Source organism: Hemicordylus capensis, chromosome 4 (assembly GCF_027244095.1).
Source record: "Hemicordylus capensis ecotype Gifberg chromosome 4, rHemCap1.1.pri, whole genome shotgun sequence".
NCBI lineage: Eukaryota > Metazoa > Chordata > Lepidosauria > Squamata > Cordylidae > Hemicordylus > Hemicordylus capensis.
In genome coordinates, this window is record NC_069660.1 from 313,186,044 (window position 1) to 313,198,044 (window position 12,001).

General features: G+C 47.1%; 1 protein-coding gene across 3 annotated transcripts in view; it reads right to left on the reverse strand.

Moving 5' to 3' along the window:
* Positions 1 to 12,001, reverse strand: part of TRAPPC9 (trafficking protein particle complex subunit 9) — a 523,543-nt gene that overhangs the window by 432,566 nt on the left and 78,976 nt on the right. For all 3 annotated transcript variants that reach the window (XM_053245610.1, XM_053245609.1, XM_053245611.1), the window contains one exon: positions 7,622 to 7,774. In XM_053245610.1, coding sequence (XP_053101585.1) covers positions 7,622 to 7,774 — 153 coding nt within the window. The remainder of the gene's footprint in view (positions 1 to 7,621; positions 7,775 to 12,001) is intronic.

A 12,001-nucleotide genomic window follows, 5' to 3' on the forward strand; every position in this document is an offset into this window, starting at 1 on the left:
CCATTTTTCAGCCAGGTTGGAGCTCAGAGCCTTGGGCATAGGCTCTGAGGACCAGGCCTTTGTGGCCATGGGTCCAGCAGGGGGCTGGAGCCACCCATGTAATAGCTGACAGAGCCAGTCCCAAAGGCGCTGGACTTACAAACTCCGTTGCAGGAGCCAGCTAAGGAGCTGCCTTGATTTTGGGAGCTGCCAGAGTGCACTCAGCTGAGAAGGCTGTAGGGTCAACAACTGCAGGCTCCACAGCAGGGAGCGCGATGTGTGAACTGTCTGAGGCATCCATCACATTGGGGTTTGACAAGGCTCTTTCCCACCAAAAAATACAGCAGAGGAAGACAATATCTGTTTTCTGTTTGGTTTCTAGAGAACAGAATAGAAGCAAAACTTGACAACTAGCCTGCGATGTTACACTCGGTGGATGACGAAGAACTGAGGAGGTAAGGGCCTGTCAGGTGACCTTACAGGTGATGCATGTGGGGTCTACCAACTGGGAGAGAGAAAAAGGAAGCTTGCAAACTCCCAGTTGGGCCTTCACTCTCCAATTGAAGCCCATCTTTTGGGTGGACAGCAACTGCCCAGAAGAATTTTAAGTTCTACTTGCATTTCCTAGGATAATTAAGAACATTTATGTTCACTAAAGCAACCCATATGCAACAAACAACCAAGAGGAACTCTGACTAATGCCTATCGCCAATGTGGTTTTAAAGCTCTATGGGAAAGTAAAATAAAGAGGCAAGTTGCGGGGACCGCCTGAGCTCTTGGTTGTGAGAACATAGATATAATGGGTATTGAAGAACCCTGATGAAATTGAGAGAATCACTGGGCTAAGGTTATCCCTGGATACCAATCCTACAGAAAGGACAGGACAGGGCATACTGGGGGTGGTATAGTTCTGTATGTCAGACAGCATAGAGTCCAGTAAACTAGAACATTCAAGGGGAACGACAGGTTGCTAACCTGTAACTTGGGTTCTTCTAGTGGTCATCTGTGCTCTTACACGAATGGGCTTTGCGCCTGCACAGAGACTACATCGGAGATTCCAAGCTAGAGTTCTTAACTTTTGGCGGTAACCCCGCCCCCTAGGGCTTCCCTCTCCAGTCTTCTGAGTCTGCAATCTGAAAGAGACTAGCAGAAAAGACATGAGAAGAGGGGAGGATGGGTGGGCGTGTAAGAGCACAGATGACCACTAGAAGAACCCAAGTTACAGGTAAGCAACCTGTCGTTCTTTGACGTGGTCTCTGTGCTTTACACGAATGGGGGCACAGCAAGCTGCATCCGTGCCATGCTCACCTGGAGGAGGGATCAGGCGAAGATGGATTGTAACACCACCCTGCCAAACCCCATGTCTTTTCTGGCTTGGACATCCAGGGCATAGTGCTGCACAAAGGAGTGTTTTGACGCCCACGTAGCCGCCTGGCAGATGACGTCCAAAGGAATGGACCTGTCAAAGGCAGTGGAAGCTGCAACCACTCTCATGGAATGTGCCCTGATGGAGGACGGGAGAGGCTTCCTGGAAAGCTAGGGAGATGGTGCGGACCACCCATCTGGATATAGTCTGCATAGAAGCCTGCTTGCCTCTGTTAGGTCCAGAGTGGAGTACGAAGAGAGAGTTGGAGGTGTGAAGGGTGGAGGTGTGGTCGACATAGAAGGCGAGCGCCCTGTGAACATCGAGAGTGTGGAGATGTCATTTGGCCGCAGTTGACGGCTCCGAGAAGAATGCATATAAGGAGATCAGTTGGGAGCGGTGAAATGAGGTGACTACCTTTGGAAGGAAGGCAATGTCCAGCCTAAGGACGGCTTTTTCTTTGTGGAAAACTAGGTATGGCGGGTCAACTCTAAGTGCCCTGAGTTCACTGACCTGCCTGGCTGAAGTGATGGCCGTTAGGAAGGATACTTTACAGGAATGGAGACTGAGAGAAATCGTAGCCATGGGTTCAAAGGGAGGGTACATGAGGGAGGAGAGCACCAAGATCAGGTCCCAAGCCAGGGCCATGACCGGCGGGTCTGGACAGAGGTGAGTGAGTCCTTTAAGGAAATGCTTGACTGTAGGGTGTTGGAACCACAATGGTGTAGACGGTGGGGAGTTAGCCACTATGGCTGCGAGATGAATGCGCAAGGAAGGCATCTTAAGTCCGGCCTCCATGAGGGACAGTAAATATGAACAAACATGTTCTACAGAGACGGAGTGTACGGGAATCTCCCTGTCCTTTAGAAAGTTCTGAAAGCATGTCCACTTGTGGGAATAGGAGGTGACAGTAGAGGGTTTACACGAAGCCTGGACTATTCTTTGTAGATCTGCAGGCAGGTTGGGACTATGGGCCAAGATGAGATGGAGGCGCTGTAAATCTGGATGGAGAAGGTGACCCCCTTACAGGGAGAGGAGGTGAGGCGTGTGTGGGAAGCGGTGGTACCGATGGTTGGATAGGCGGAGAAGGCGGGGAAACCAGGGCCTCCTGGGCCACCAAGGGGCAATGAGTAAGCAATGTGGGCGGTCCTGGGAGATCTTCTGAAGGACTCGAGGAAGATGGGGAATTGGAAAAAAGGCATAGACTAGAAGTCGTGTCCAAGTCATGGCAAACGCGTCCCCCAAGGAACTGAGTCTGATCCCAGACCTGGAGCAATATTGGTGGCATTGTGCATTTGCTTCTGACGCAAAGAGGTCTATTTCAGGGAGCAACCAGCAGCGGAAGAGGGAGCGGAGCATGGGGGATGTAGTTACCATTCGTGCAATGTTGTTTGAGTCCTGCTTAGCCTGTACGCCATAACGTTGTCTTGGCCCTGTATATGGACTGCCTGGGGGTGACGCCATGGCGAATGCACCAGTACCACATTTCCATGGCCAGGAACAGGAGGGAGCTGGGGGAGGTGCTGCCCTGCCTGTTCAGATAAGCCTTGGCAGTAGTATTGTCTGTTTGGACCAGGACGTGGGAGCCCCGTATCAGGGAAAGGAAGGCTCTTAAGGCCTTAAAGATGGCTAACAGTTTGAGATAATTGATGTGGTGGGCGGCTTCGGTCGGGGACCAGTTGCCGTGGATGTTGTGATTGTTGGTGTGGGCACCCCAACCTTCCATGGATGCGTCCGTGGTGAGTAGAAGGGCGTGACGCAGGGGCTGGAAGGGGGAGCCGATGCTCAGGTTAGCAGGGTCCGTCCACCACAGCAGGGAGTGTAGGACCTGAGGCGGGATCCTTAGGGTGTTGGTGAGGAAATCCTCATGTGGAGAGAACACTGAAAGGAACCAGTGTTGAAGAGTCCTGGCCCGTAGATGGGCGTGAGGGAGAACATACGTGGTGGAAGCCAAGTGGCCTAATAGGCACTGAATTGTTTGTGCTGACTGACGTAGGTGTTAGAAAAGGTGGGATGACAAGTCCAGGATAGCTTGAATTCTGCGCTGAGGCAATAAATTTTTTGACTGACTGGAGTCGAAGAGGATTCCCAGAAATGCTATTGTTCTGGAAGCGGTGAGCTTTGATTTTTCGTAGTTCACCTGGAGGCCCAGGTTGGAAAAGAAGGTCTCTGTGTGAAGGTGTCTGAGTAGAGACTGTGGGTTGCAGGATACCACGAACCAGTTGTCGAGGTACGGGAAAATGTGAATGTTCTGTTGTTGCAGGGCTGCCACCACTGGACCATGCATTTGGTGAACACCCGCAGCACGGATGCCAACCCGAAAGGCAGGGCACGGAACTGGTAAGTGGTGTCCGCTATCTGGAAGCTGAGGAAACAGCAGTGTTGAGGTCTGATGGTGACATGATGACAATGATGATGATGAGGATTTCGATTTTTATACCGCCCTTCCAAAAATGGCTCAGGGCGGTTTACGAAGAGAGATAACAAACAAATAAGATGGCTCCCTGTCCCCAAAGGGCTCACATTCTAAAACATGATAATAGGCATCTCTGAGGTCTATTGAGACCAACCACTGATTTTGGTGCAGAAGGGTGATGATGGTGGGTATGGTGACCATTCAAAACCTCCAGTATGTGACATAGGAGTTCAACTCCCAGAGATCTAGGATGGGGCAAAGGGAGCCGTCTGGTTTGGGTACTGTGAAGTATCGGGAGTGGAAACCTGGGGATTGAGGGTTGTGAACCAGTTCTATTGCCAATTTTGTAAGTAGAGAGTTGACTTCTGCGAGGAGAGCAGGGGTGGCCGGTGTGAGGAGTGGGGGGCTGTATGGAGAGATGGATGCAAACTCTATAGCACAGCCGACCCTCACGATGGTAAGGGCCCAGGAGTTGGAAGTGATGTTCTCCCAGGTGGAGATGAAGGGGGAGAGTCTGGTGGCCCGCCGGGGAGGGGTTTGAAAGTCACTATCTCTTAGTCTGGGGCTGTGGGCCCTTAGAGCATTGCTGCTTGGAGCCTGTGAAGTTGGAGCACTTTCTGTATGGCTGGTACCTGGCGGAGCGAAAGGACTTGTCCTGTGGTTGGCAGTAATGGTGCTTAGAGGTGTATGGCTGTTGCTGCCATTTCTGAGACCTGTAAGGCCGGGATGAGGATTGTTGAAAACCCATAGAACGGGCTGTGTTACGCAATTTCTGTACTTTCTGAAGTGTATCATCCATCTTCTCTCCAAACAGGGATGAGCTGTGAAAGGGAATATCCTCCACCCTGGACCTAGTGTTGGGTGTAAGGTCAGAAGATCTGAGCCAGGTGTGCTGCCAAAGAGTGACGGAGGTTGCCATCACCTTAGCAGCGCCCTCTGTCAAATGACGGATTGCGTGGAGCTCCTGTTTCGAGACTTGCGTTGCTTCACGAAGGAAGACTTTAGCAGGGCCCAGCTGTTAATCGGGCAAATGGTCCAAGAAAGGGGCAACATGGTCCCACAAAAAAGACTGGTATCTGGCATAGTAGGCCTGATAATTTGTAATTCTGGTCAATAAAGACAAAATGGAATACAAACGCCTGCCAAACGTGTCAAGTTTCTTTCCTTCTTTGTCAGGCGGTGTGGATGAGGTATATCCACGGAACTTAAATAGTGAAGACTCTACTACGATGGAGTCAGTGGAAGGATGCTGCTTCAGAAAGGAGTCGTCCTGATCAGCAGAAGCATGTACCTTATAAAAGGAATCAAGTTTTTTCGACGTTTGGGGCAGGGAGGAGGATTTTGACCAAGAGGCCTTGGTGACCTTGAGGATGGATGGGTTCAAGGGAAGTGATACCGAAGGACGAGCATCTTCTTCAATTAATTGAAAAAGGGGGTCTGGCTCGGATTTATCCCCTTGGGAAAGTTGAACACCCAGGGAGGTCGCCATAGGGAGACAAAGTCAGTATATATCCTGAAATCTTCCGATGGAGAGATGGGTCTAGGTTCCAAAATAAGTGTAGGGGGCGAAGAGCCCAACGATATCCTGTCCAAAATCGAGGATTCTGGTCCTTCATCATCCGAAGACGAATCTGAGGAGTCGCTCGAGATCGGAAGAGGAACAGGTCGGATTCGAAGCCGAGTAGGAAGTGGCCTAGAATCTGGTGTGATCGTGGCCGTGGCTGTCTGCATGGGGGAGCTTCTTGCCAGGACCCATGGCGGAAGCAGAGGCGTGGTTCGGGGTGGAGGAGGAGGAGGAAGGATTGTTGCCTCTGAACATGGGTTAGGTATCGAAGCCGGTACCGAGGTCGACGGCCAGGGCGAGGTAGAGTGCCGCAGGGGCGGTTCTGTAGCGGTAGAGGCTTGGCAGTGTTGGCGAATCTCCTGGTGGGCATAAAAATAGTCTGCCTCCTCCTCAACCTGATGGGCGTAGCAGTCATCGAGGGCAGCTTCAAGTTCTCGATTGGACCATCGACAAGGCTGCTCTGGGGGAAGTTCTTCAGGCTCAGAATCCTGCTCGGATTCGTAGATGGGATTGTGGGGGCTACATGCATAGACCACCTCAGCATCCAGGATGGTCTCTGTCTGGAGCATACGGGATCGTTGTTCGGTATCGTATATGCTTTTTCTTAGGAGGCTCCGTGGAAGCATGACAGGCCTTCTTTCTCTTTTTCTTCTTAGCAGATTGAACCGAGCACAGTTCAATGAGTGCCGCTGTAGAGATCGACACTGCCACGGAACTCTTCGGTACCAAGGTTGAAACCCTAGCCACGGGATCAACCAGTACATTGGCCTCTGGAGTGGTAACTGAGATCCCCCGGTGGGGAGGAAACGGGCTGTAAACCCCGGGCCAATGGAGAAGTGCTCAAAGGGGCCTGCATAGTTGGCGGTTTGTCCGAGCCCGAACACTTGAAGGCTTGTTCTCACAGCCAAGAACCAAGTCGAGACACCCGATTCTTGCACGCCTGTTTGGTAAAGGCCACACAGTGCAAGCAAGAGCCAATTTTATGGGCCTCGCCCAAGCAGAAAAGGCAAAGTTTGTGGCCGTCGGTCGAGGGGATCTTCGATTTGAAGCAACCACACTGCTTAAAGTTTGTAGTCTTGACCATAGGCCGGGAAAGAACCGGAGAAACCGTAACACGTCGGGCCCGAAGGCCATGACATAACGGCGAACTTGAGAAAGAACTTTGAGGAAGGGGGGAGTACTGGGGATAAAATAAAAATGCTAACTGAGGGGAATACTGAAAACAAAATATAGGGTAAAAACGGGAAGGGCAATACTCAACAGCATAGTCTAGCAAGGAGTGCTCAACTATGTGTCTTCCATCACAGACGAAGAAAGACTGGAGAGGGAAGCCCGCGCAGCCACCTATATACCAAGGGGGTGGGGTTACCACCAAAAGTTAAGAACTCTAGCTTGGAATCTCCAGTGTGGTTTCCGTGCAGGTGCAAAGCCCATTCGTGTAAAGCACAGAGATCACTCCGAAGAACATAGGAAACTGCCATATACCAAGTCAGACTACTGGTCCATCTAGCTCAGTATTGTCTACCCAGACTAGCAGCGGCTTCTCCAAGGCTGCAGGCAGGAATAAGAGCATAAGAACAGCCCTGCTGGATCAGGCCCAAGGCCCATCCAGTCCAGCATCCTATTTCACACAGTGGCCCACCAGATGCCTCTGGGAAGCCCACAGCCAAGAGCTGAGGGCATGCCTTCTCTCCTGCTTTTACTCCCAAAGGTTTGGAAGCTTTTAAAAACCACAGCAGCCGCTCAGCTACAATGCATACCACAGATTAAGAAAGGTCCCACCAGGCATAAGATAATGACAGACTGGTTAATGAGCAGAGTTGAGGAAGCTATAAAAATATATTATTGGACCCTCTTGGATTAGGTGTTAGCTGGTAGTGTAGGAAGCCTATCCAGCCCAGTGATGGCTTTATTGCAACTTGGAAGCTGGATCACATGCTTAAGATCCAACTGTCCCTTTCTCAAGTTTTGTTATTTACTCTCCCCATCTCCTCTATCCTGACCCCTTCATCCTTGACCAGGAACAGTCTACACACCAGGTCTGAACTTTGTAAGCCCTTCAGTGTCTTGTTAGGTGAGGGTAAGTCAGGGTTTTGGAGCACAAGCGACCAAGCCAAACACAAACACACTTGGAAATTATATGCCTAGGATTCTTCTTCTTGTTAACCATCTTGGATTGCTAATGAGAATAGCAGGGTATAATTTTAAGTAAGTAAGTAAATAAATAAATAAATAAATAAATAAAGCAGGCAAGCAAGCATACATACATGCATGCACCAAAAGAGCATCCAAAACTCACCATCATTCAGGTCTTGCAGAAGGTTTTCCTGACATGAGAAGTCAAGCTTTACTTTAATATTCACAATAAATGTAGCAATTTTTCCTGGTTTCAGAGGAAATTGGGCAATTGTATCTTCTAGGTTCCAGCTGAGAAAGTCACCAAACAGCTTTCCTATATCAAAAATAACATGTACAGGTTATACACAAGTAGCAACACAGAAGAGGTTTATCAGTTCATACTATAAAATAATCAAAAGTTGAATATGGTTTATCTTTGATGTGCCAAGTTCTTTTCCATTTTTTTGCAGAGGAAAAATGTTGATTTATATTATTCAGCAAAGTTAAACCACAGTACTAAAAGGATTAAGAAATAATGTAATAGTTAGTTACAAACATTTCCACTAGCTCCAGAAGTAAACATCTGAATGTCGTAACACAAGGAACATAAAATGTTATACATATTGTAAATATAACTTCCACTTAGTAGTGAAGCAGATCTCTAAGGTAACCTATCTAGGATGCAAATATAAGTGAACCTCAGAAGGAAGGAAGGAAAGAAGGAAGGAAGACATTTTATAGTTTAAAACATCTTGTCTGTGCATGGCTGGGAGTTTATCGAGATGAATCAGAAACAGCTACTACACATTATATTTGACAGGAATTATTGTTTGTGTGCACTTAAACACTACAGATGGTTAGATTGACATTTTAATTCTATTACATGGGTGTAATAACAATAATGACTAGAATTCTTCAGCTCCAAAGTAATTACGGAGAAAGTCAAACTTATTTTAGAAGCTGACCAGAGTGGTAGAACAAATGGTAAATGCTTCTCTTTGAGAATGCAACGTTCCATCCAAATTGAGAGAGAGAATAGTAAGACAGCTTTTTAAAAAGACTTATTTTGATCTATCTGCTCTGAGTAATCATTAGTCTGCTTCAAATAATCTCTTTTTGGGCAAGGTGCATGAGAGGGTTGTAGCAATCCTACTCCAGATAGTCTTGGATCAAACAAATATTTTGGGTTCTGGCCTGGCTTTGGGTATGAGACTGCCATGGCTGACTATGCCGGGAACCAGACAGGGAGAATACGGACTAGTTGGTTCTGCTGGACTGCTAATCAGCTTTCAACACTTTCAACTACCTTGTACAGCTGGAGCTGGGTGGCAAGGTTTGTGCTGGTTCTGGTTTCTCACTTCCTTTCCTCCCTGCTTTTCTCAGAATTGAATGCATATTGCCATATTGCGTGATGAGACACGCCCCCCCTTCTCTATTCGGGTGCTCACCCTCAGCAATTTCTTTGTGAGCATCTCTTTGTCTAAGGAGCATACAGGGGAGCCACCCCAGAAACAGTCCAATCAATTCTCGATATTCATGCCTTATTTTGAACAAGATTTCTACAATACTAAAAATTCCTCAAGGAGGCCCTTTATCAGCCTCCTCCATCAAAGATTCTCAACCATGCCTCAGCATACGTTTATGCCTTTAAGAAACCCCTCAAAAATGACATCATCCTCTTGCCTCCTATAATTGCACCACTCTCACTTCTTGCCACTTTTGCATAACCACCAGACGCTGCGCTCCATGGGGCTCAGGCACACCTCATTGCTCCAGTGGGCTTGAACCAACTGGAGAGACAGATCTCTAGCTAGAAACAGGTAGCTATGACAAATGGTTTTCCTCTTTCTCTTGCTCTCAAGCCTCTACTCCCTTCCCTGCATCAAAGCTAACTACCCTCTTTCATGTTCTGTACCCTTATCAACCCTCAAAGCAACTCTTTATTTTCAATAACACACGCCCATTCTCTTTTGTCCCTTCCACTGTGTCCAAGCTGCAGCCAACTTTCTCGCAGGACTTTAAGTCCTGCTGTTGATTGGTCTGCACCCACTTGAAACTATTTTCCCTACTTAGAGCAGAGCACAAGACACGGAGTGTGGTAGTTGACACGCATACATGTACACATATAGACTTGATTACTGCAACGTGCTCTTACATGGGGTGATCTTAAGGAGTGTCTGGAGGCTGTGGATGGTGCAGAATACTGCTACTGCTTCATAGCAGCTTTCAGGATCTCAGTTTGTGGGACACTTTTAAAAAATCACCTGCACTAGATCCCAATTTGCTTCTTGGTTCAATTCAAGGTTCTAGATACTTTGACCTCTAAAGCCCTAAAAGGCTTGCGTCTGGGGTACTGAAACACTGCCTTATTTTGTATAAATCTGCCCTTCCACTGAAGGAGAGGCACCATTCCAGATTTCTTCATAGGCCAAAGTGAGGCTGGTGGGAACTCAGGACATTATCTTCTCCAAAGTTGCAACTAGGCTGTAGAAATCCCTTCCACATGATGCCTGCCTGGTCTCTTCCATCACTGTCTTTCAGGAAATTGTAAAACAACCATCACCACCAAACCTTTTTCGTTGGGTGGATATTAGTCTGTTCTTCCTGCATATGAGTGTCCCGGGCCCTGGTGTAGTGTGTGGTGCCTGGGCCTGTAAGGGCCTTCTCTGTGGCTGCCCCTCTTCTTTAGAATACTCTTTCCCCCCAGATTCGTTAAGCCCCATCCCTGGCTGCTTTTAAGGCCCTTCTTAAGACCCACCTGTTTCATCAGGTGTTTGCCCTTTAATAATAATAATAATAATAATAATAATAATTATTATTATTATTATTATTATTATTATTATTATTATTATTATTACAACAATACCAATAACATTTTGTTATTATTAAATTGTTATTCGTATTGTTGTTCATGCCTAGAGTCTTTGGAGGAGGCAGTATATAAGAAAAATTTAATTAATAAATAATACATATGAGAACTGGTCTACACATGCAGATGGTTATGAGATGCAGGGGCGTATCTAGGGTGAGGCAGGCAGGGCATGTGCCCCGGGCGCCACTTGAAGGGCGGGCGCCATTTCTTAAAATTAAAAAACTTTTTTTAAATGGCCACCAAAACCCAAATGGCCACTGGGCATGCTCAAATGGCCTCTGTGAGGCCATAGGCCATGCCAGGTGGTGGCCATATTGTTTTCAGTGGACATTTAAAAAAAAAAAAAGTTTTTAAAAATGACCACCACACATGCTCAAATGGTGCCTGTGAGGCCCTAGAGGCCAGTGGGAGGAGGGGGAAACTTTGCAGACCCCCCACAGCCTTTAGGAAGTCCCCCGAAGGGGCTACAGGTAATTTAAAAAAATAATAATAATAAAATATAAGTCACTGTACACATATTCAGATTGGCACTGTGTACAGAGAATCAGGACTTGTGAATACTGAGCTGAAGTTTATGAGCTAAGATTGTATTAATTTGCTCTTACTTTGCTTCTTGTGATAAGTGAATTAAATGTGATGTCTTAATAATATGGCTATTAATAGTGAGTTTGTCTTTGAATAGGTGAAATCCTTAATATTAAGGTCTACTGGGAGTTTCTTGCTCTTTCTCTCATTTTAACTGTCTTTCTGAAATACTAGAATATATTTCAAGCAGTGACACAGTTTTCTCTGCATATCCTTTAATTATTTTCAGAGTATCTGAGAAAGTCAAATTCTCCATTTATTTTTAAAACTTATGTAATCATGATGCTACAATGCATAGCAGAGAATTAGACAGGCACTTCTATTTAGTTTTTCCAAGTACACCTCAGCATAATATTTGGGTATTTCATGAGCCCCAGCATACTGAAATTTGTAGTTTTCCAGTATTTTCTTGGTCTGGCTACGTCCACTGCTAAATAGTTTTTGAAATATTAAAAGATTAACGAGCTTGACTTGTATTTTTCTGCTGATAGTATGGTAAAGTTATCTGAAAGATAGGTGTCAGATGTTTGGACAAGGGACGCAATTTCAGTGCTTGCCCTAGGCGCTATTTTCCCAAGATACGCCTCTGATGAGACGGCATTATCCTGAAGAGATAAAATGTACTATTCCATTTCAGACTGGAGATCACATCCCCCCGCCCCCACAGTGTGCTAGCATTGTTTGTTTGTGTGGACTATCATATGGAGGAACATTAAGAAATGCAAACACACCTTCCCCAATGCAACCACAGTCTGAAGTGGTAAAAGTCCTCATTATAACCTCAGGATTCTACCACCTTGATCTGTTGCTTGTGTAGTTTAGGCTAGGGATATGCACGGAACCGGTTCGATCGGCAGGCGGTTCCGCTGGTTTGACAGCGGGGGGGTTCATCTTTAAGGGAGGGGGAGGGTGCATTTACACTGGCGCTCCATTTTGTTAAAACCCCTCAGGGTGGCAGTGCACCTCCCTGCCAGCCCGTCGCCCGGAAGTAGCCTGTTACTTCCAGTCACTTCCGGGAGACACAACAACAGGGCAGCAGGGAGGTACACTGCTGCCCCGAGGGGATTTAAAAAACCGAGCGCCGGTGAGGGAAATGCGGTGGGA